The 24,462-nt window shown below is 39.7% G+C and overlaps 1 protein-coding gene across 3 annotated transcripts in view; it reads left to right on the top strand.

The window, feature by feature from the left end:
- LOC126254070 (germinal-center associated nuclear protein) overlaps positions 1-24,462 on the top strand; it is a 301,140-nt gene that overhangs the window by 139,310 nt on the left and 137,368 nt on the right. For all 3 annotated transcript variants that reach the window (XM_049955281.1, XM_049955282.1, XM_049955280.1), the window contains one exon: positions 6,469-6,580. In XM_049955281.1, the coding sequence (XP_049811238.1) occupies positions 6,469-6,580 (112 nt within the window). The remainder of the gene's footprint in view (positions 1-6,468; positions 6,581-24,462) is intronic.

Here is a 24,462-nt window from a genome sequence, read left to right as displayed (position 1 = left end):
AACTGAAGGTGGGGATTAGCAATATTGGTCGGTTAAGATAGAAACTTCTTCTTTACTTCCTTTCTTATGAACTGGCTGAATTACACATATTTTTCAGGCCCATAGATATATGTTTTCATTAATACTCCAATTGACAAGATAGGTAAGGGGTTTGGTTATTTCACTGGCACATTTCTTTAACACCACACTTGAGATACCATCCTATTCAGATGAATGCTTGTTGTTTAGCTTTTGTGTTGTGTTAAATATCTCCTGTTTTTGTGAGTTGTGTTTTATTGGTCTCATAACATACATAATCTAAGTCAGTTGATTCAGGCACTGTCAGATACTGTTGATTCAACTCCATAAATCGGAGCCCTATACAATCTGTGATATTATTCGATGTGTCAGCCTGTAGATCTATAATGTATATAAATAGATTGGTGCTACTCAGAATTCGCTTCTTCTCAGTTACTTTAATTGCTTTGGTACAGCAGACTTGTAACAACTGACAGTAGTGATCCGAGTAATGACAATTAACACTTTGGCAGTGAAATTGTCTTTTACTTTTCCATTGACTTTTGCATATTGGAGCCTGAATCTGTTACTCTTATGTTGGAACTTCCTGTATTTGTGAGATTACAAGAATTTAATAAATGTTAGGTTCATATAGATTATACTACAGGAATTTGCAACAATATTTAGCTCTCAAACTGTGCCAAGATCTGTGAGGCCTGCTATTGCCCTGGAAAGTCTATTGAGATAATATAACACATCAGTATTTAGTAAGCAGTACGTTCCAATAACTTTATGTTTAACTAATCCACTTTAATGACTGTTTATGTGGACTACAACACCTGCCATTTCAATTGTTCCTTCATTAGTGTATTGTTCAACAAATACAATTATTTTAAATGTTATCTGTTCATTGACAAATATTGCCAACCCACCCCCATCTTGTTCTTGCCTGCAGTAACTATGTGCCAATATATGACCATCTAACTGGTGATAATTAATTTCATTGACTTTCCTGACAAATATTGCCAACCCACCCCCTTCTTGTTCTTGCCTGCAGTAACTATGTGCCAATATATGACCATCTAACTGGTGATAATTAATTTCATTGACTTTCAGTCTATGTTCTGTTATTACTAAAAGGTGTGGTACACATCCACATATTCTTGTGGCAAATATAAAATGTTTTTAGTTTGGAGTATATGGGAGCAGTTAATAAAGTTAATGAGTGAAAAGCTGAATATTCTGGGAGACAACTTTGATATGAGCAGCAGATGTTTACAGCACTCATGATATGTATGGAAAATACAGCTTATTCATTAATAAAGTTATTTTCCAAATAAATTACTCAAATTACATGAAAAGTTGAATTCTTTAATTGAATAATAACATCATTTTTCCACTAGTGTATTAAATAACACCACACACACACACACACACACACACACACACACACACACACAAAAGTATCCAGGGTGCTCTTTCAGACACTGCAGTGTTTGTGTGTGATGCCTTTAGTACAGCAACATCGAGACCTCCATTATACAACATTGTATTTTCTTCTGTGTTTACGATTTTAACTTGTCCTCGATACTATGTATCACAGTTTACTACTACTTTGGTTACAGATTTGGTTCTATATTTATGGCATGAATATATTATCTAGTACAACTAATGCTTGCGGTAGTAGTGTGCTCTTTATATAGCTGTATTGCACTGAACAGTGCACTCCACTGATTCACTGCTGCTGTATGTGATTTTGAATTTCTGTTACTATTGTGCTCGATGGTAAAGTGGTGTTGAGAGTGGTTCCTTTGTGGACTGTTTCAAGACAGACCCACAATTGTTTAGTTTGTGCAGAAAACAGTTGGAATTACATCAGAAATTAGACAGCCAACAGGAACAAATTCTGCAGCTAACTACTGTGGGAACTACAACATCCAGCCATATCACAACTTGTATCTTTCATTAATTTCAGTGAAACGGAGGAAAGGTGGAAGCAGAGGAAAATTGGAAGTCTATTTTGTCAGTTCATCCTTCATTGCAGACAAGTTGTGTTACTGATCCTGTTTGCCAAAATGCTGTGTTATTGTCTTAAAATAGGAAGTTTTATATTTAGTTCAAAAGTTATGTCAACAGTAGCGGATCCCAATAACATTGAAACAGCATCTCATAGTAATCATCTTCATCATCAATATCAACAACAATATTAGTTTCTTCTATGAGCTCATTGCTCTGTATTCTGGCATTGTGGACCAAACTAGTAAGTAAGTTACTTCATAAGTTGCCCCCCCCCTTTTCCAAATGTTGGTAGACTTGGAGACAAGAACACGGTAGCCAGTAAAGAAAATATAGGAAAACAATTAAGTGTAGTTGCATGAGTAGGACTAATAGTTGCGTATACATGTCCTGTAAACTGACTTTCTCCACACCATTTTGATAAAAGCATTGTTCAAATTATCTGTGGATTATGTTAATAATCATCTAACATGTAGAGGGCACTGTCAGTCTCCTGCATAATTAATGCATGCAGGTCATGGCCCCACTACATTGCCGAGCACCATAAGTTGCCTAAATTGTGCCCCAACTGATACAAAAAGCATTACAGTATGACACAGAATGCATTGCTTTTCACAAATTTAGCGACTTGGTCAGTGTCTGTCTGGGTTAGTGAGTGTCAATAATATGGCACAACAGGATACTAATGACTGTCACATTGGTCCCAGCAGTCAATTGAATTCCATAGCCGAACAAGCTAGTCATCAACACTCTTGACTTGAAATTGCAGGTGACCATGGCAACTGCTAAGTCACAGATTAGCATGGCTGCATAACAGTGCACTGGCCTCACCCGTTCTGCATTTTCAGTGTCAGGTTTTCACATGTAGTGTATAGATGATACTACTGAGGACCGCCACACACTGTCAGATGGATTGTGGAGTATGGATGTAGATGTAGATCATCAAAGTAAGCTACGAACTTGTAGACTTTCTGTAGTGTGTTTGCCAGTGTCAACTAACATTCATAGTTTGGATTCATTTACCGTTTTTGGTTTTATAGTTGATGATCAAGTATCATTAGTGCCTTTCATTAATCCAGTCAGTGATCTAGTCCAGTTGTGTCTGGACTGCTAACAGTTGTTTGAACCTCAGTGAGGTTGTACAAAAAATGTTGAAGTACATATTTTATTTAAGTTGTTGTACAGTCATGTTTCTGGCGAGCATATCTAGTACTGTTCACAGTATAACAATATTATGAAAAAAGGATGGATCGCTATTCACCACTTAGAGAAGTTGTTGAGTTGCATATAGACACAATGAAAAGACAACCAACAGAAGGGTGTCTCCCCCCCCCCCCCCCGCCCCCTCCCCATACACACACACACACACACACACACACACACACACGCACACGCACGCACGCACGCACGCACACGGCTACTGTCTCTAGCCACTGTGGAAACTCTTTGTAATATGAGGGATGTTAAAAAATATTGTCCGTCTGATCGAGAGAAAAAATATTTAAGGCATTTCCTACACTGACACATTTGTTTAGTTTGCTACTCACTGTGAAGATGACACATTGAGTTGCAGACAGGCACTATGAAAAGACAATTACCCCTTCTCTGCTCCTCTCCTTTTCCACTCCCCATCTCCCCCCCAACGCTGTGCATGGCAACTTTGTCCTGCCACCTAGTCCCTGCATACAGTGTTGACTACTCTTCCCCCCCCCCCCCCCTCACACACACACACACACCTTTTCCACTCCACTCCTGATTGCTGGTTCGACTCAACACAACAGTTGCATTCTGGCCTGAGCACTCGGAGATAGCAGCCATGTTTGTGAGATGTGCTTGCTTGTGTGAATTTCTTCTACATCTTTTCTTTTCTGAAGAAGACTTTGGCCAAAAGCTCAGTTTGTAACAGTCTTTTCATTGTGCCTGTCTGTAACTTGACATGTCACCTTTACCATGAGTAGCAGTCTATTCTTTTCATAATATTGTTAATATTCTAACCTGGACTTTCCACTGTTGAAAACCTTTGTTTGTTGAATATCGTTAGTGGTAACACTGGTTCCAGTCAGATCACTGAAGTTAAGCGCCGTCGGGCTTGGCTAGCACTTGGATGTATGACTATCCAGTCTGTCAAGTGCAGTTTGCAACCAGGGTGCACTCAGCCCTTGTGAGACAAACTGAGGAGCTATTTGACTGAGAAGTAGCGGCTCCTGTCACGAAAACTGACAATAGCTGGGAGAGTAGTGTGCTGACCACATGCCCCATCATGTCTGCATTCAGTGATATCTATAGGCTGAGGATGACATGGCTGTCGGTCAGTACTGTTAGGATCTTCCGAGACTTGCTTTGACAAAGTGGAGTTGCTCATAGTACATTGTCTGGCAAAGACCATGTTTCCATTCCACCAGTCAACAGTGGCTCAGTTTCACATGCATTCAAGAGCGAGTGAGGTGGCGCGATGGTTAGCACTCTGGACTCGCATTCGAGAGGACGACGGTTAAATCCTGTGTCCGACCATCCTGATTTAGGTTTTCCGTGATTTCCCTAAATCATTTGGGCAAATGCCAGGATGGTTCCTTTGACAGGGCAAGGCCGACTTCCTTACCCATCTTTCCCTAATCCGATGAGACCGATAACGTTGCTGTTTAGTCTCCCCACCCCCCTAAAAAAAATCAATCCATCCCAACTCACATGCATTCAAGTGTGGGAAATACATAAAGAAATAATGTTTGTTTATTATTTTTCAGTATATTCATCATGTAAATCCAGACATACAGTCCAATGTTTCTCCAACTTTTCAATACCTTCAGTGATTTAAGATTTATCTAACTGTACAGAATAAGCCTCCATCTCAGCTTCAGCATTTTTTCCAAACTTTTATCCACTCAGCCATAATCTCAGGTTTGTATGCCAACAAGAATTGCTGACAGCCAAGTCCAGTGAGTGCAATGAAGTGGAATCAGTTCAAGTGGAAGGTGATTTAGTTTTGTGGCAGTGATCAGAGAGGTGTGTTAGTCTTTATTATTCTAATACAATATGAGGCACTTGAAAAATCCCTTCACTTTCAAAACTCTACAACTGGGAATGTACATGTCATTATATACTTCCCAGCTATCTTGTCCACCCAAAATATCTCTGGAACAATAACAGCTATTGGAAAACGACTTTCACCGGTATCAATGTAGGGCTGGGGCCCATGAATGTACATATTTGGAAACATTCTAAAACGAAAGCATATGTGTTTTTTAACACACACTTATGTTTTTTTTAAATGGACCTCCTATATTTTTTCTTCAGCAATCCATAGCATGACAAAGCACATACACAATGGCGTTGATTGCATCGCAATATTCCCATTACGTCTCGAGATATTGAGACGCGAAGTTGACGCTTGAAACACCGACATGCGCTGCTAGCGCATGTCCTGAGGCTCAGGCGTGAACCCCATGCTGCCCGTAATCGCAGCAGGATGGAAGCAGACCGTATTATTCGTTTCGGACCTCTTGATAAGTATGGAAGTGTGATTACGCATGTCAATCACATCGCAATTACGGGCAGCACGGGGTTCATGCCTGAGCCTCAGGACGTGCGCTAGCAGCGCATGTCGGGTGTTTCAAGCATCAACTTCGCGTCTTAATATCTCGGGATGTAATGGGAATATTGCGATGCAATCAACGCCATTGTGTATATGCTTTGTCATGCTATGGATTGCTGAAGAAAAAATATAGGAGGTCCATTTAAAAAAAACATAAGTTTGTGTTAAAAAACACATATGCTTTCGTTTTAGAATGTTTCCAAATATGTACATTCATGGGCCCCAGCCCTACATTGATACCAGTGAAAGTCGTTTTCCAATAGCTGTTATTGTTCCAGAGATATTTTGGGTGGACAAGATAGCTGGGACACCCTGTATAATAAATGAGCAGTGACATAGCTTGTAAGTAAAATTTCCACTGCAATAATCTCATGATTTGAGCACATAGATAAGAAATGTCCTATAGATCATTATCCAAATTTTATTTGAGCATTCGATTGTTACTATGGTTTGAAGTCTACATTAAATTGTTTATATTCCTATAACCGTCTGGCTATGCCAGTTCAAAGGTAGGAAGAAGACATTGACACAACATCTCCAATAGACCCATGCATAGTACGGTGGTGTCCAAACCAACCCTTGGGTTGAGGGCAACTTTATGTTATTAGTTAATGAGAAGGAAGGCAATGGCATACCACATCCATTAGGACCATGCCCAGTAAAGCAATGTGATGTTCAAACTATACTACTGGTTGAGGACGGCTTTACAATGTTATTTTGTGTAATAGTGACATGCAGCCTTTTTTGTCAGCAAACAGTAGTTGCAAGTAATACGTCACCAATTGCAAGACAGTGTACAAAAGAATACTTGACAACTAAATAGAAGACAGCAGTGAATGAAAATAGTTTATTTATTTACTTTTCAGAGAATGCTGTGTAGTTGTTGTGGAAGAGGAGCATGTGAAAGCTGTAGAAAGGAACAGAAACGAAATGTTACTTCAGAAACGGCAGAGGCTGGTGGAAGAAACTGCAGAATCAGTAAGTAGCTTTATGTGTGTTGTATAGAAGCTGACAGAATGCAATTTTTGTGAAGCACACTTCTGTTGTGGAACAAAACTTGTTCATTGCTTTTGGTATTATTTTCTATAGTGACTAACTGTAGACTGCTCTTCTCTCACTGTGGTTTGCAAAAGGAATTTTCCTCATATGAAAAGAATATAAATAAAATCACAGATTCTCAACTCGTTTCTGTTAGATATCAGATGGTTTCACAAATATCACCTATTTTCATTCTCTAACAATATTTATTCTTTGTTCATAAGTAATAAACTTCTATCTTCTTGTTGTGTAATTAGTATTAACTTGTTGTTACATCACAGAATGTCAAACAACAACGGAAATCTTTGAAAGAATAAATCCATTATTACATAGGAAAATTTCCAGCTAACATGATGATGAAAGTGATGAATGAAATGCACTTAATAGAAAATATCTACTTCAGTTTTAATTTCTATGTTTTTAAAAAAGTATTTGTGAATCTAGAGACTTAAGTAACAGTTAATTCATATTATGTGTTTTACAGTTATAATTTCTTCTGTAAGCTGAATGGCAATACATCTCCACAGCAGTTATACTCCCCACAATTTGCATTTTCTGTGACTATTTAGTTTAAGGAATGAGGGCAGTGGTATGTAATGTATTTTGAGCTTTCATTTAATTGAAAGGTTCAGAAAATATTGATCCAGTATTCCATGTCATACAAGATGAGACAGTTAGTAGATTCTGTTGCACAAATGGGTATCGATGTTATAAGGACAAGAATGTGACATGTTTATTTCTAGATGTTAACAGTTGCCACAGATTTATGAGAATAATCTTTTAAATCAGAATATAAAGAGATAGAAAAGTGACAAAAACATTTGTCTTTTGAGAGCAAATGTAATATTCGCTTTTGGAACAGTATTTTGTTATTCTGTGTAAGAGACTACATACCCATCTGTTCAGGCCCTCCTGACAGAGACCTGTGCAATGCTGGTCCAAAGAGATTGCAGATGCTATCAGAGATCAATGAATGTTACAACAACATAGGTGCCACAGCTCTACTGACATTCTGATTTTATTCATAAGATTACAGGCAGAATCATGTTAAGCAGTGGAAAAAAGAATGTTGGGAACAATATATTTCTTATATGGAAGCACATACCACACCTTCCCAAGTGTGGGCCAAATTACGGCAATACACTAACAGACACCTAGGAAACCAAAACGAAGGAGAAATTAACACAAATTTCTCAGACATTATTGAACTTCTAGTAATATACTATCAAAAATATCTGTGTTGTATAAATACTAATTTAACCTCGTTCAACATAATCTCTTAATGGAACATAATATCCTGTCTTTTAATTCAAAAGAATGAAACCTACCAAGCCACCATTACAGTTTGTGAACTAAAAGAAATGTAGAGATACATTCCCAAAACCAGACAACATACATAATTAAGTGCTTCAATTCCTGGATGAAAATAATAAAAAAAATTGTCCCATACAAAGGAGAGAGAGTATTGTAATACCTATATTAAAACCGGACAAGGTGCAAGAAACAAAAATAGCTACCAACCAATCAATCTAATAACTAATTTGGATAGATATTAGAAAGGGTGTTAAGAACCTAGAAATCTCTCACCATGATTCCATAGTGGATTCTGAAGATCCTGAACTGCCACTGACCATTTCATACAGTTAGATTCTATTATTAGTGATACCTTCATGCACTGCTGTTATTTGATCACAGAATTTTTGATTTACAAAAGGCATATGATACAGTGTAGCGGCCTCATATTTTATCAGCGCTGCATAACTGATGTTTCTAAGGAAATTTGTCCATCCCTCTACAAAATTCGTCTCCTAGGTTGTTTAGAGTCAGAGTGGTAATGACTCAGTAAACAATGTGTGCAGGAAAATTAAGTTCCAGTGGGATCAGTTTTCAGCATCATACATTTTGCAATTGCAATAAATGAAATAGTAAATGCAGTGGGATCTATGTCACACTAGTGTTATATGTCAATGATCTTTGTTTATGTTATAGCTCCATACCCTTCTGCATATCAGAATGCCAATTCCAGATAGCAATTGAGAAGACAAAACTGTGAATACTGCTTTTCACCAACTAAAGAATGTGTTGTTCACTTTTGAAAAATATGATCCATCCATACTCGTCTAAAACTACACTTAAAAACCCAACTGCTGGAAATAATGGCCCAGTATCATTTTCTAGGTCTTCTTTTTAATAATACTGCGATATCCAAAGCCTTTCTTTGGATGCCAAGTCAAGTCAGCATTTCAGGTAGTGAATTGGCTGAAAAACTAGCCAAAGAAGCAATAGGTATGGAAACACCAGAACTAGACCTTCGAAATGCTGACTTACAGATCCACGAGACGCTGCATCATGAAGAAATGGGAAAAAGAATAGCAAAACAATACACAACCAATGAGCAATGAACACTCAAAAACACCAAGGTTTGGCATATGTCACTACGAAACTGAAAAAGAGAAGCTATTGCCTATGGCCTTATGCTCTCTCCACATTGACACACAAAAATCACTCATTAATTTATACTATGGCAAGAACAACTCCCACAGTGTGTCTGTGGATCTGCTCTAACAGTTCAGCACAGCCTCAAAGACGTGACATTAGTTGAATCTAGGAAATCTCCTATCGTATATTGTAGTAGATGACATAACAGCCAAAGCTGTGCACTAAACTTACTGTGAAGGAAATTTTTCAAGTGAGCCCCATTAAATACTGGCCTCGGGAATGTGGATGGGCAGGGAGGCCTTTCATCACTGGTCTAACTTCTGAGGTGCCACAGATCCATTTTGTGTGTCTGAACCTGACATGAATGACCAAACTGTTTTCTGTTTCTATTCTGGAACCTGTGTAGCAGCTCTGACATTTTTGTAACAGCTCCAAAGATCGCACAACGTGACACCAGTCAGAACTGGAAAACACCTAATCCTTGTTTCTAGTGTATGGTGTTACACCCATAAGCCATGTACTTCACTTCCTTTTAAGGAGTGGGTACTATAAAAAGCGTTAAAGTCACCACTGTTATATGTTGGCTTATGTAGAGGCAGCGGATGGTGATGCTTCTCATCACAGGCATCAGTCAGTCCTTTCTTCATTCTTGAATTTGAATTTTGAAAAATCTTCCTGTAGTTATTATTTCAAAATAGTAGTGAGTGATTTTGGTTGTGTTACATGGATAATTAGCTTGTACATACAATATTTATTTAACAATTGGTATGTCTTAGCTCTATAGCTGTAAGCAGTGAGCATTAATTTACAGATCATAATTACAAGTACCATTACAGGGAGAGGCAATCTTATGGAGAATAGAGATAGTTCCCAAGTTGAATGTGCTTCTTTGCCTTGTCTCTTAAAACCAAATTACATGTACATCTTCAAATATTTATTATTGTGTTGTGGTGATGCCAGAGCAAAGTGATAGTTGTTAAGGTGAATGATTGAGGAAGAGAGATAAACAGAAGGAGTGACTGAGCTTTTTAAGTTAGACAAAGAGGGATAGTTAGGTTTCTGAATTGAATTTTTACTTACTGCTACAATAAGTAACTGAGTTGTTGCCAGATGATATGCTTGCAGTATGGAAGAGAATGCTAACTGCAAAACTTTTTCTAGGACAGTGACTGACGTGTGGCAAGTGAAAAAAGAAATTTATTTATTGAAGATAAGTCAGTGGCAACGGCCTTGCCACAGTGGATACACCGGTTCCCGTGAGATCACCGAAGTTAAGCGCTGTCGGGCGTGGCCGGCGCTTGGATGGGTCACCATCCCGCCGCCACGTGCTGTTGCCATTTTTCGGGGTGCACTCAGCCTCGTGATGCCAATTGAGGAGCTACTCGACCGAATAGTAGCGGCTCCGGTCAAAGAAAACCGTCATAACGACCGGGAGAGCGGTGTGCTGACCCCATGCCCCTCCTATCCGCATCCTCACCTGAGGATGATACGGCGGTCGGATGGTCCCGATGGGTCGCTTGCGGCCTGTAGACGGAGTTAGTAGTTTAGTAGAAGATAAGTCAGTAGACTATGCACATTTAAGGGACAAGATACCAGGTGTGGTATAGAATTTTACAAGAGGACAACGTAAAGACAAAAATCAGGAGCATGTGGTAAATGGAGAGACATTACTGTGTGAAAATGGGAGTGGCGGGAAGCTGGAAGACTTTTTAAAAAAGTAGTTAACTGTACAAATTAAAGTAACCATAAATATATTTATGGATGAAGAAAGTAGTAGATGGTTAAAATGAAGACACAAAATGAGCAAAATGAGATGAAACTGTTTAGCAACAGTATCAATTATAATAGGTTATTACTCACCACATAGAGCAGGATTGAGTGGCAGTCGTCACACATTTAACACACACAGATTTGTACATGCACAACTTACACACCCGTGTTCTCAGTCATCTCCAGGTGCTGAGGCCTGACTACAGCAAGTTGTGATCCTGACTAGCAGGAATAACGGGAGGTACAGAAGAGGTGCAGGCTGAGGGTGGAATAGCAGGATAGGGGCGGGGGAACTTGCTATAGTATTCCCTGTATGTCTGTGCAGGAACATGGTGGTGACAGAATGCAAGCTACTAGGTGCAGCATCGAGATGCTGCATAGGTGGGAATAAAGCCACATCCATACTGGACACATTGTACTGAAACGCATGATACAGAACAGAGCGTAACTGCACAGAATGGACAGTGGCGATCGTAGATGCACAGCATTGTTCCAATGCCTTCAACAATGGAAGATGAAACTAGGGAATTCCAAGTGTTGCTTTAGTAGTTGTTTATCATCAGCTGCAGTGGCAAAAAAGGGGAAAAAGTTGTCAGAGGGTGACATTAAGAGGGTGACATTAGTGCTGAAAATTCAGAAGATATATGGCGGAAAAGTTCTTTTCAGTGAATCACATATCAATAGTGATCTGTGGGATATAAATGATAAGTTTTGCTGAAGATATTTCTATCCTCAGTGAAATCAAGGATGACGTAAAGGTCATACTGCATGGGATACACAGTATATTGAGCACAGAATATGGATTGAGAGTAAACTGAACAAAGATGAGAGTAATAAGGAATAGCAGAGACGAGACTAGTGATAAACTTAAAATCAGAACTGAGGAACACAAAGTAGACGAAATGAAGGAATTCTGATACCTTGGAACCAAAGTAACATATGACAGATGAAGCGAGGAGAATGTAAAAATCAGACTAGCACAGGCAAAGAAGGCATTTATGGTTAAAAGATAATGTATATAAATTATTTACGAAACAATCTCGGCAGCCACTTAAACTGTCTGCAGATGTTGTTGTCATTTACTGTCTAGGGAAGTTATCAGGTGATCAAAACCCAATTGCAAAATGATTTTGACAAGATATCTGTATGGTATAAAAAGTGGCAGTTGACTCGAAATAATGAAAAATGTGAGGTCATCCACATGAGTAAAAGAAATCTGTTAAATTTTGGGTATATGATAAATCACACAGATCTAAAGGCTGTCAGTTCAACAAAATATCTACAGATAATAATTACAAACAACTTAAATTGGAATGATCACATAGATAATGTTGAGTTTTATTGGCAAACAGAAGATGCAACAAATCCACAAAAGAGACTGCCTACACCATGCTTGTCTGTTCTCTGGTAGTGTGTTGCTGTGCAGTGTGGGATCCTTACCAGATAGGGTTGATGTAGGTCATTGAAAAAGTTCATGGAAGGGCAGCTCATTTTGTATTACTGTGAAATAGGGAAGAGAGTGTCATGGATGTGATAGAGCTGGGATAGCAATCTTTAAAACAAATCTGTTTTTCAGTGCAGTGAGATTTTTTTGTGAAATTTCAATTTCCAACTTTTTTTCTTCTAATGTGAAAACGTTTTCTTGGCGCCCAACTGAATAGAGAGAAATGATTGATGTTAAAAAAAAAAAAAAAAAAAAAAGAGAGAGAGAGAGAGAGCTCACTTGGAGGGATTTAAATGTTCATTTTTTCCACACTCATTTTGAGAGTGGAATGATAAAGGAGGAGGGTGAAAGTAGTTTTAAGAGTGAATTACATAGTAGTCATGTAAATGTAGATGTAGATTCAAGGTAAAAGAAAACAAGATACAACAGAGAAAAATGAAAAGAGATGAAGATAATGCTTCAATAATTAAAAATCAGCCAAAGAAATTAAAGAAGAAATTTAGTTTTTGGCAAGTTAAAAAAGTTTTCAAGAAGAAATAGGTAGGACTGCCCTAAAGGAAACGCTGAGTTGTAAGCAAAGCGATACTTCATCTGACATGATAATATGTGTTAAAAAATGCGAAATGGAGGAATGTAACAGGATCATTATCGGAACTGTAGCAAAAACAGTGTAGAAAAATGAATTTTTGCGAAGTGGAGAAGATATATGAGGAGGAACAACTACAGCAAAGAAACTATTAGGCATGAAATTATAATCAAATAGGGTAGAAAGCTTGTTATAGCCATATTGATTAAAATTTGATTTGGAGATGCTTTGTTACAGACTTGGTGTAAGTGCGAATGATAAGCAATGATGATATTGTGGTATTCTGTGTGCATAATTCAGAGGAAACTGGTTGTAATTTTTATTTACTTTGATCATCATTGCATTTTGGTATCCATCTGAAGAAGATTTGTCAATTACCACTTTGTCCAATACAATGTCATTCAGTTGCTACCATATGCTCTTTCAGAGTTTTCATAGTTTGTACACATCTTTAGCATGCAGTTATACCTGTATTTGCTTTTAATTCAGATTTTGAACTAGGTTGGAAATATTGTTATTACATTAGCCAACAAGATTTTACTTTTTTTCTGTAACTTACATGAAAACTGCTAATTTTATGCTTTCATATGTGCCAATTATGATAATATTAATGAAAATGCAAGATTTGCTCTCATTTTGGAGTTATGAGAACTTTACGTTACTGCCTACATAAGCTTATGCACGTATTTCCCGTGGTGGTATTCCTCGGAGGAAGGTTATAGAAGGCGCAACCGTTTTGACTAGCATTTATTGATGCACTCAACTTTCCACTGTATCTTGTTGCCATGTCAGAAATTTGCTGGTGGAAGCGTTCTCTGTGGTTGTCGATTACAGCACCACAGTTGTCAGGAAAGCAGTGCAAGTGGGAACCTAGGAAATGTAGCCTTGAGGGCATGTTGCACCCCAGTCTATTGTAGCAGTGCAGAAGATTTGCCCCAAGAACCTTATATTTTTCTGTCCTCTTATTTCCAAGAATGCTTGTTGACACTTGAACAAAGTCATCCCAAGAAAACTTTTTGTCATGTGTCAGGATGGTGTTAAAATGCTCATCCGTGTAGTTTGCATGTATGGGGACCCATGAAAATCCCATTTTATTTTGACTTCACTGAGACATGGAAATTTCTCATGCAAATAGATAAATACTTCCCCAGTTTTGTCTATGGTCTGAACTAAGCTTTATACGAAAACCAAGGGGTATTATGTTCTTGAATTCGACAGGTGCTTCATGCGTAACATTATGAGACCCTGATTCAAGAAATTGACACTTAGGCTGACCATTCTTTTTATAATGAAGTGCTTTGGCGTGGCCATCCCAGAGGCACAGGAAGCCCAAGTAATTTCAGATCCCTGAAAATTTGCCATTTAAATTTGTCATAGTTCAGGTGCAACAACAGTTGTTTCATGTTACATGCTTCTTTCATGTAAGGTGAATACTCAGTAGGAATCGATGGTAACATTGCCATTATGCAGTAGCACACAGTTGAGACTTACTTTGGAGGAGTCAGTGAACAACCTTCACTGATCACTTTTATAGTCAATACCAGTAGCTGCCAGGGTGGTCCCCATACATCACTACAAAATACCAAATTCTTTTCACTTTGGAAAATAGAAGGAATGGCGTATGGCAGTTACAGAACACAGTCACATTTACCATCTTATCAAGACAATTCCACTGCTGTAGTATTGATGCCAACAGTTCAACTTTACCTTTCGGCAATTCCAGATGTATCACTAGATTGTTAAGGTTGCACTATGTTATTTTGTAAATCTCTGTACACTCACAGCCACACATAAAATCAGGAGCTTTTGAAGAACTGTGTTTTGAAGGGGAAGGTGCAGCACTGGTTTCACTAGCGCCCTCGTCACTATTACTATGTGATGGGACAGGAAAAGAAAGTCCATCTTTGTGAGGCATTGGTTACATGGCCAACAGTATATTAGTGTGTTAATGCAGTTGTCATACAAAAGTAACCCTCATTCACATAGTTTGATGATTCTCACCAGTTCATGAGTGTAGTAAAGTCCAGGGAAAATATTTTACAGTTCAGTCTTGAAAGTACAGTCTGTATGCTGTCTGAATGTAGGCATTTATTGGTGCTCATCCACAAATGTAGCTACATTTGTCAGCACTGTTTACACATTTGCAGGACATATTACAATGACCACATGCGCTACCTACTCTTCAGTAACATGTTCTTACAGCACATGAACAAAACACAGCTTGAAACAGATAAAACTATGTCTACCGTCAGTGGGATTTTGAAGCCTCTATGGGAAGGGATCGACAATGAATGAGCATTATCATAGTAAAATATAATTAAATGCACCTCTCTCTCCCCCCATAATTTGGAAATGAGAGCTAATTTGTTTTTCATTGTTGTTTTTGTCACCAGTATGGTTGATATAGTTAACAAAATTCATTTGGATCAAATGGCTCTGAGCACTATGGGACTTAACAGCTGAGGTCATCAGTCCCCTAGAACTTAGAACTACTTAAACCTAACTAACCTGAGGACATCACACACATCCATGCCCGAGGCAGGATTCGAACCTGCGACCGTAGTGGTCGCGCGGTTCCAGACTGAGGCGCCTAGAACCGCTCGGCCACACTGGCCGCCAAAATTCATTTCATACCAGTTAAATCTTCACTGTTGGCTATTCTTCTTCTTCTTTCTTTCTTTCTTTCTTCGTTTGGGTCATCTAAGGACCACGCACCAATGTCAATGCTTCCTTCTTTGTTGTTCTTTCTTTTTCGTCCAGTATTCTTTCACCTTTTCACTATGTATCCTTTTTCTCTCCTCAGACCATTTTGACCCTGTCTTCTTTTTCTTCTCCCTCCTGCCTTGGAATCCTTCCACTTTTAACACTTTCCTCTTGAAAAATCTCTCTTTCTGTTGCATCTTTTTCACTTATGTTGTTTCTTTCCAAATTGTTCCTAACTTCTTGAATTCAGGCTATTGTTGACTTCTTGTCCGAAAGATATTTAAAAATCTGTTTGTTTAATCTGTTGTTGTTCATTCTGTATAAGTGCCCAAAAAATAGCAGTTGCATCTTTCATAGTGTTTCATTTATGTTTTCTATGTTGCGATGAACTTCATTGCTCCTTAATCCATACCTCTGTATTTTTTGGTGGCCCAAGTATTTTTCGAATGATTTTTCTTTCTAGGACTTCAAGTTTGTGTAATTTGTAGTTCAGTACTAAACGTTCACTTGCATAAAGACATTCTGATTTTACTACTGTGTTGTAGTGTTGCATCTTCAAATTCTTAGAAGATGCCTTTTGTTGTAGACATTCCTAGTTATTCCATAAGCTCTCTCCATTTTCTGTACTCTTTCTTCTGCAGCGAATTTTTCTAAGCCATTTTCTTGGATAATTTCTTCCAAATATTTAAATTTATTTACCCTATTTATCTGACCAGTACCTGTTGCTAGGGATTTTGGAGCATTTTTTTTTTTTTAACAGATATTCTTAAACCTGCTTTGTTGACTATTTCTTCTAAGAGATTGATTTGTATTCCAGCATTTGTTAGGTTTTCAGGAAGAATGGCAAAATCATCCTCAAATGCTAAACAGTGAATTTCAATACCATTGCTTTTAGTTCCCAGTCTGATTGGTGATAGCTTCTGTTCTTTTAGTTTTTGTTTCCATTCTCTTACTATTTTCTCTAGTTCATGGTTAAAGAGGACTGGAGACAGGCCATCACCTTGTCTTACACCTGGCTACTACTATTATTATTTTATTATTATTTATGTATTTAGTTTATCCTCATTCAAACAAAATAACGTCACACTTACCCAATGCAATAAATGTTGTTGAGACAGTGATGTTACATTGGATGTTATTGGTGAAGCTTCCTATTATTTTTATGGAACACCTGCTTTTTCATCGTCAGATGATCATTCACATTGTGATGGTCCAGAAGGGCTTTAATTGTCATGTTGTCATGGCAAAACCTGGAGTGCACTGACTCCTAGTAATGATATTCAACTCTGTCATGTACACGTTAGTTTGCTGCATTGAAAGACTCTATAAGTAACCAGTTAGGTATGTACAAAAGTAGCTCAATTTTGTAGTTCTCTGTAGCCAATATACTTTTAGCATGGCCAGTACTGAATTCCACTACTTGATAAGGTTGTATATAGTACCACTGCTAACTTACTTATCAGTTGTGCAGATTGCAAAGTTCTTTGACAACATAATTCCAAAAAGAGGAAGTAATTCTGTGGACGCTGGTGTTAGTAAGGCACCAGTGCTCTCATCTTAAAATCTCATTGACTATAGAGATTGACACTATGAGGGAAGGAAAATGTTCACTACTTCATTCCTTCAGATTCTGCATCCACCTGACCAGCTGTTAGGGCTGCCTTTATATGGATTCCAGTACTAAATGTGTGTGCCTATGCATTCTGGACATCATAATGACAGTGTGTCTAACTAGGTCTCATCAATTTACCTTCAGGCAATTACACCGATAAGATGATCTGTTAAACTTTTCTGATGCTTTGGTGATACCATCCAGTGCACTGCTTGAAGAGATCTTATTTTCAGAAATACGAGAACAACTTTTATCTTAGAAGTCATTGGCGCAGTGAAAGTTTACTTCCTTGTTACCACCTGAAAAGAAGTGAGGTGGATTAATTGATGTGGAAGGGTGCTGAAGAAGACAGTACACAATTTTAACCAACACTGTTGATCCTCATGAATAATGTAGTGTGTCCTGAATACAGCACTGATGTATTAGGTCACAGATGTCATGAGTCAGCTTGGGAAAATAATCTAATCCATTTCTACACAACGTGTGCCCTTAGCTGATAGATATTGACCAGAGCAGGGCTCAGGCATGCATGTTTTTCTTTTGTTGTCCCAGATGGTTCAACAGGATTAGGGTCAGTTGATGTAAGTGGCACACATGGACCCATACTACAAGAAGATAATTCTGATACTTTTAGGGAGTAATTGGATAGTGCATTGTTATGCTCAAGGCATAAGTCACATGCAGGGTGCTGTAGACAAACAAACAGATCCACATATCAGACGGTAGGTTGGTTATTGTTCACTCATAAGAGGTGATGGCAGGCATATAAGGGATGCCGTTGCATTACATGAAAATATTTCCTTCATGAAAATACCTCCATCATCTGTCTGAACAGTGTTCTGATAGGAAGAGAAAAACATCACCTCATATTGTTCCCAACATACTTGTACTCTGCTGTTGCACTATACCATGGGTGGCCCATCAGTTCAGGTGACTTCCTTCTGTATTTAATTGTCTGCTAACAGTGTTCTTACAGAGTACTGAAAGTCTTAAGTTGAAACAAGGCCCCTAGATTACGTGACACTTCCTCAGAATTATTGAGCTCAATGGGAGGGCCAGCCATGGCAAAACTGTTTCACCTAGTCTGCAAGATATGTGAGTCAGGTGAAATACCAACAGACTTCAGGAAGAATGTAATAATATCTGTTTCCAAGAAGGCAGGTATGAACGGGTGTGAATATTACCAAGCGATCAGTCGAATAAGATATGGTTGCAAAATACAGACATGAATTGTGTACAGAAGATTGGAAAAATATTAGGGAAGGAAAGTTTCTACTCACAATATAGCGGAGATGCTGAGTCGTGATAGGCAGAACCAGAAGATTCACACAATTATAGCTTTCAGCCATTAAGGCCTTTGTCAGCAATAGACACACATACACACACGCGCACACACACACTCATGCAAACGCAACTTGCACACATGTCTGTGTGTGAAAGTTGCGTTTGCGTTTGTGTGTGTGTGTGTGTGTGTGTGTGTGTGTGTGTGTTTGTGTCTATTGCTGACAAAGGCCTTAATATTGTTACATTCCATCCCGAATTTTCCATTGTTTGAAGAATGGAAAAACTGATAGAAGTGGCCTTGGGGAGATCAGTTTGAATTCCAGATAAATGTAGCAATGCTCAAGGCTATTCTGATGCTACAACTTACCTTATAGGATAGCCAGAAGAAAGGAAAACCTACATTCGTAGCATTTGTAGATTTAGAAAAACTTTTAACAGTGTTGACTGGAATACTGTCTTTGAAATTCGGAATGTAGAGGGGATAAAATACAGGAAGTAAAAAGCTATCTACAACTCATACAAAATTAGACTGCAGTACTAAAAGTTAAAGGATACGAAAGAGATGCAGTAGTTGAGAAGAGGGTGGAGAGGATTGTTGCTTCTCCCTGGTGTTATTCAATCTGCACATTGAGCAAACAGTGAAGAAAACAAGGAGAAATTTGGAAACAGAATTCAAGTTCAGGGAGAAGAAGTAAAAACTTTGAGATTTGTCAATGGCATTGTAATTTTCTCATAGTCGGCTAAGGACTTGGCAGTACAGTGAAATGGATAATGTCTTGAAAAGAGGTTTTAAGACGAGTATGAACAAGAGTAAAACAATGGTAATGGAATGTAATCTAATTTAATCAGAGGCCATAAAGTGAATTACTGTAGGGAATGACACACTAAAAGTAGTCGCTAGGCTGTGATAGTTGGACACACAATAATACATAATGGTTGAAACAGAAAAGATATAAAATGCACGTGGCAATAGCCAAAAAAGCTTTTTCTGAAAAAGATAAAATTATTAACAGTGAATTTAAATTTAAGTGTTAGCAAGTATTTTCTGAAGGTATTTGTGTTGAGTGTAGCCTTGTACGAAGTGAAACACAGGTGATAAACACTTCAGACAAGAAGAGAGTAGGATCATTTTGAAAGGTGGCCTACAGAAGAATTCTGAATATTAGATGGGTAAAGCGAGTAATTAATGAAAGGTTACTGAATTGAATTGGAAAGACGAAATTTCTATAATGTGGGAAAAGATGGATTGTTACTTACCATAAAGAAGACATGTTAAGCTGCAGACAGGCACAATTAAAAGACACTGAAGTAGATCATTCAGCCATATCCTTCATCAGCAAAAGAGAAACACACACCGTTCCTACACTCAATCAAGCAAACCTCATGCAGACATGACTGCCACCTCCAGCATCTAGGGCCGGAATGCAACTATCATATGGAATGCAGCAGCAATTAGGGTGGAGCAGGGAAGGGGAAATGATAGTATGTACAGGTCAGGAGAGAGACGAACATTGTCTGGTGGGTGTGCAGAGACTAGAATGCCAAAAGGCGCAGCTTCAGGAGGTTGTGAGGCAGGGAGGTGGGGGAAGAAAGGAGCGAAAAAGGAGAGGAGCAGGGAAAGATGGGAGGGTGCATTGGCAGAAGGCGGCAAACAAAGAGATTGGTAGATGAGAATTGGGAGGAGATGATAAGACAGAGGGAGGTGGAAACTGTTGGGTGGAGGGTCTGGGGACAGTATGTTACCATAGGTTGAAGTCAGGATAATTATGCGAGCGGAGAATGTACTGTAAGGGCAACTCCCATCTGCACGGTTCAGAAAGGCTGGTGGTGGAGGGGAGGATCCAGATAGCTCCAGCAGTGAAGCAGCCATAGAAATCAAGCATGTTTAGTTAGTTAGTTACATAGTTATGTTTGTTAGCATGTTGTGCCACGGGGTAGTCTACTTTGCTCTAGGCCACAGTTTTGCGGTGGCTGTTCATCCTGGTGGTCAGATGGTTGGTAGCCGTACCACCATAAAAAGCTGAGCAATGATTGCAGGAGAGTTGGTGAATTACATGGCTGCTTTCACAGGTGACCTGGCCCTTGATGGGGTAGGATAAACCTGTGACAGGAGTGGAATGGGAATTGCCAAGTGGGTGGATTGGGCAGGTCTTGTACCTGGGGGTCTCCTACAGGGAGATGATTCTTGTGGCAAGGGGTTGGGGTTGGAAGTGGCATAGGGATGGACTGTGATGTTGTGGAGGTTCCGTGGGTGATGAAACACTGTACCTTGTAGCTCCCAAACCCTGCCTAGCTGATGTTATCAACCTGCTACTTCCTCCAGAACTCCTTAACAACTCTCCACCAACTCCAGAGCCAAAACATTCCTGTAAAACTGCTGTTAACTTTTCCACCAAAACCTTCACCTCCACAGAAGTTTCAGTCCTATCCAAAGCCTCACCTTTAGCCCTACACCCAAATTTAACCATGCTGGATGTGTCAAAGACCTAATCTCCTTCTCCCGATACCTGCAATGGATTGCTTCTTTGCCACCAATACCTCCATCCAACTATGATCTTTCCCCCCCTCCCACCTAACCACCCACTGGTCACCTTCCAGGAATTCCTTACCTCACACTTAGTCTCACCATCCTTGATCAGGTCCCTTCCTCAGAACAATACCCTTTCAGTAGAAGAAATGCAGGAAGATCTGCAGCGGATAGGCACTTGGTGCAGGGAGGTGCAACTGTCCCTTAACATAGACAAATGTAATGTATTGCGAATACATAGAAAGAAGGATCCTTTATTGTATGATTATATGATAGCGGAACAGACACTGGTAGCAGTTACTTCTGTAAAATATCTGGGAGTATGCGTGCGGAACGATTTGAAGTGGAATGATCATATAAAATTAATTGTTGGTAAGGCGGGTACCAGGTTGAGATTCATTGGGAGAGTGCTTAGAAAATGTAGTCCAGCAACAAAGGAGGTGGCTTACAAAACACTCGTTCGACCTATACTTGAGTATTGCTCATCAGTGTGGGATCCGTACCAGATCGGGTTGACGGAGGAGATAGAGAAGATCCAAAGAAGAGCGGCGCGTTGCGTCACAGGGTTATTTGGTAACCGTGATAGCGTTACGGAGATGTTTAATAAACTCAAGTGGCAGACTCTGCAAGAGAGGCGCTCTGCATCGCGGTGTAGCTTGCTCGCCAGGTTTCGAGAGGGTACGTTTCTGGATGAGGTATTGAGTATATTGCTTACCCCTACTTATACCTCCCGAGGAGATCACGAATGTAAAATTAGAGAGATTAGAGCGCGCACGGAGGCTTTCAGACAGTCGTTCTTCCCGCGAACCATACGCGACTGGAACAGGAAAGGGAGGTAATGACAGTGGCACGTAAAGTGCCCTCCGCCACACACCGTTGGGTGGCTTGCGGAGTATGAATGTAGATGTAGATGTAGAAGAATAGCCCTACACAACCTCAAAACAAATCCTGAACTAATCATCCTACCTGCAGACAAAGGTTCCACCACTGTTGTTATGAGTTGCAGTGTCTACCTGGCATAAGGCCTCTGTCAACTATCTGACTCCTCCACCTATAAACTCTGGCAGAGTGATCCCATCCCAGAAGTTCAACACAACCTCCAATCCATACTTAAAGCCTTAGGCCCTTCCCAGAACCTCTGCTCTGAATCCATTTCCCTCCTCACCCATTTGAGACGCCACACAGCCATCTTAAACATGCTCCCCAAAATCCTCGAACCCAACCATCCTTGATGCTCCATTGTGGCTCGTTATTGTGCCCCCACTGAAAGAATTTCAGCCCTCATTGTTCAACACCTCCAACCAGTTGCCCGTAATCTAGCCTCCCACCGACTCTTCACCATCCCCACCATTTACCCACTGGATCCCTACTCATTACTGTAGATGCCACCTCCTCATAGACCAACATCCCTCATGTCCATCATCTTATCGCCTTTGAACACTACTTTTCCCAATGTCCTTCAGATACCAAACCAACTAGCTTATTCCTCAAACACATTACTAACTTTATACTAATTCACAACTACTTCTTTGAAGGGAAGGTATGAAAACAAATGTGGCACAGCCATGGGCACACCCGCATGACACTCTACTATGTCAACCTGTTTATGTGCCATCTAGAGGAAATCTTCCTAGCCTCCCAAAATGCAAACCCCTAGTTCAGTTATGATATTTTCATGATCAAGGACTCAGGGCCAAGACACCCTATCTTCGTTCCTTCACAGCCTTAACACCTTCTCTTGCATCCACTTCACATGGTCTTCCTCAACCCAGTGTGCCACCTTCTTAGATGTTGACCTCCTCCCTGATGGCTCTATCCACAACTCTGTTCACAATAAATCCACCAACTATCAAAAGTACCTGCATTTTGACAGCTGACATCCCTTTCACACCAAAAAATCCCTCCCATACAGTGTGACCACCCAGGGTCGTCTTGTCTGCATTGACAAGAATTCCTTTGCTCAGTATGCTGAGGGTCATACCAAGACCTTCACAGACATGCACTATCCCCAAGAAATAGTCCACAAATAGATCTCCCGAGCCATTTCCCATCACACCCCACAATCCTTCCACCACCCCAAGGAATCAGCCACAAAGGAGGGTCCCCTTTATCACCTAGTACCACCGCGGACCCTCTCATCTTTCCCTGCCCTCCTCCTTTTTTGCTCATTTTTCCCCCTCCTCCCTGCCCCACAACCTCCTGAAGCTGCACCTGTTGGCATTCTAGTCTATGCACATGCCACCAGACAACGTTTGTCTCTCTCCCGACCTGTATACTACTATCTCTTCCCCTTCCCTACCCCGTCCAGATTGCTGCTGCATCCCACATGATAGTTGCATTCCGGCCCTAGATGCTGGAGGTGGCGTTTATGTCTGCATGAGGTTTACCCGATTGAGTGTAGGAACAGTGTGTGTTTCTCTTTTGCTGATGAAGGCTATGGCTGAAAGATCTACTTCAGTGTCTTTTAATTATGCCTGTGTGCAGCTTAACGTGTCTTCTTTATGGTAAGTAGGAGACTCTCTTTTCCTATGTTGTTGATATTCCTTCCTGGAGTTCCCACTCTTTGAAAGTAGAAATTTGTGGCGCAAGTTGACTGAAATAAGAGATTCGTTAATATGATGCATTATGAGTCATTAGCGAATCGTCAGTTTGATAATGGAGATATACTTACAACACATTCTCTGATCCCGTAATTATCCTGGCCTGTGTGGGCTGTAAAAATTGTTGAGGCACGCCAAACCTTGAGCACAGGAAGCAGGTTCAAACAGATGTAGGGTGCAGTACTTACGCAGAAGTGATAAGGATTGCACTGGGTAGACTAGTGTTCAGAGCTTTGTCAAACCAGTCTTTGGACTGAAAACAGCAGCAGCAGCAGCAGCAACAACAACAACAACAACAACAACATGGGCCTAGTTGTATGTGTTTCCATATCGATTCTGATAATTTATTTGTGGATCTTCCATTGAATGAAAAAGATATTGTGTGTGTTAGGTTAATTCATAATGGTTATTAGGAAGGACGTAAAAGGCATGGAGCTGCAAGGAATGGGGAAGAGAAGTGTTTGATAAAAGTAGCATTAACATTGGTTAGAGTAGAATCATGCAGTAATGGTACAGGAGTTATACAGGGACAGTGATGGAAGTAACAAGCTTTAGGCGCTGTTCTATGATAGCTAAGATCCTTTCATGTGAGCACAGTAACCAGCCATGATGAACATTGTGGGCAGTTACATGTATTGATCTTAGGAAGCAAATAAAAGTTGGACTGTGTGTGATATGTATTCATTTACTGAGAGGAAAGGTTGTGAGGTGGATCTAAGGATATGTGTGAATTCCTTAGACTATATTATATGTTTTGTGTGGACCTGCAATATTGGTTTGTAAGGACAACGTCAGTTAAAAAACTGGTTGCTACACAATTACTGCAATCCATTGCCACAGTGATACCACCTTTTCCA

This window comes from Schistocerca nitens, chromosome 1 (genome assembly GCF_023898315.1).
Source record: "Schistocerca nitens isolate TAMUIC-IGC-003100 chromosome 1, iqSchNite1.1, whole genome shotgun sequence".
In the NCBI taxonomy this organism is placed as follows: domain Eukaryota; kingdom Metazoa; phylum Arthropoda; class Insecta; order Orthoptera; family Acrididae; genus Schistocerca; species Schistocerca nitens.
Note: the sequence above shows the minus strand (reverse complement) of the source record. Positions and strands in the feature narration are given on the sequence as shown.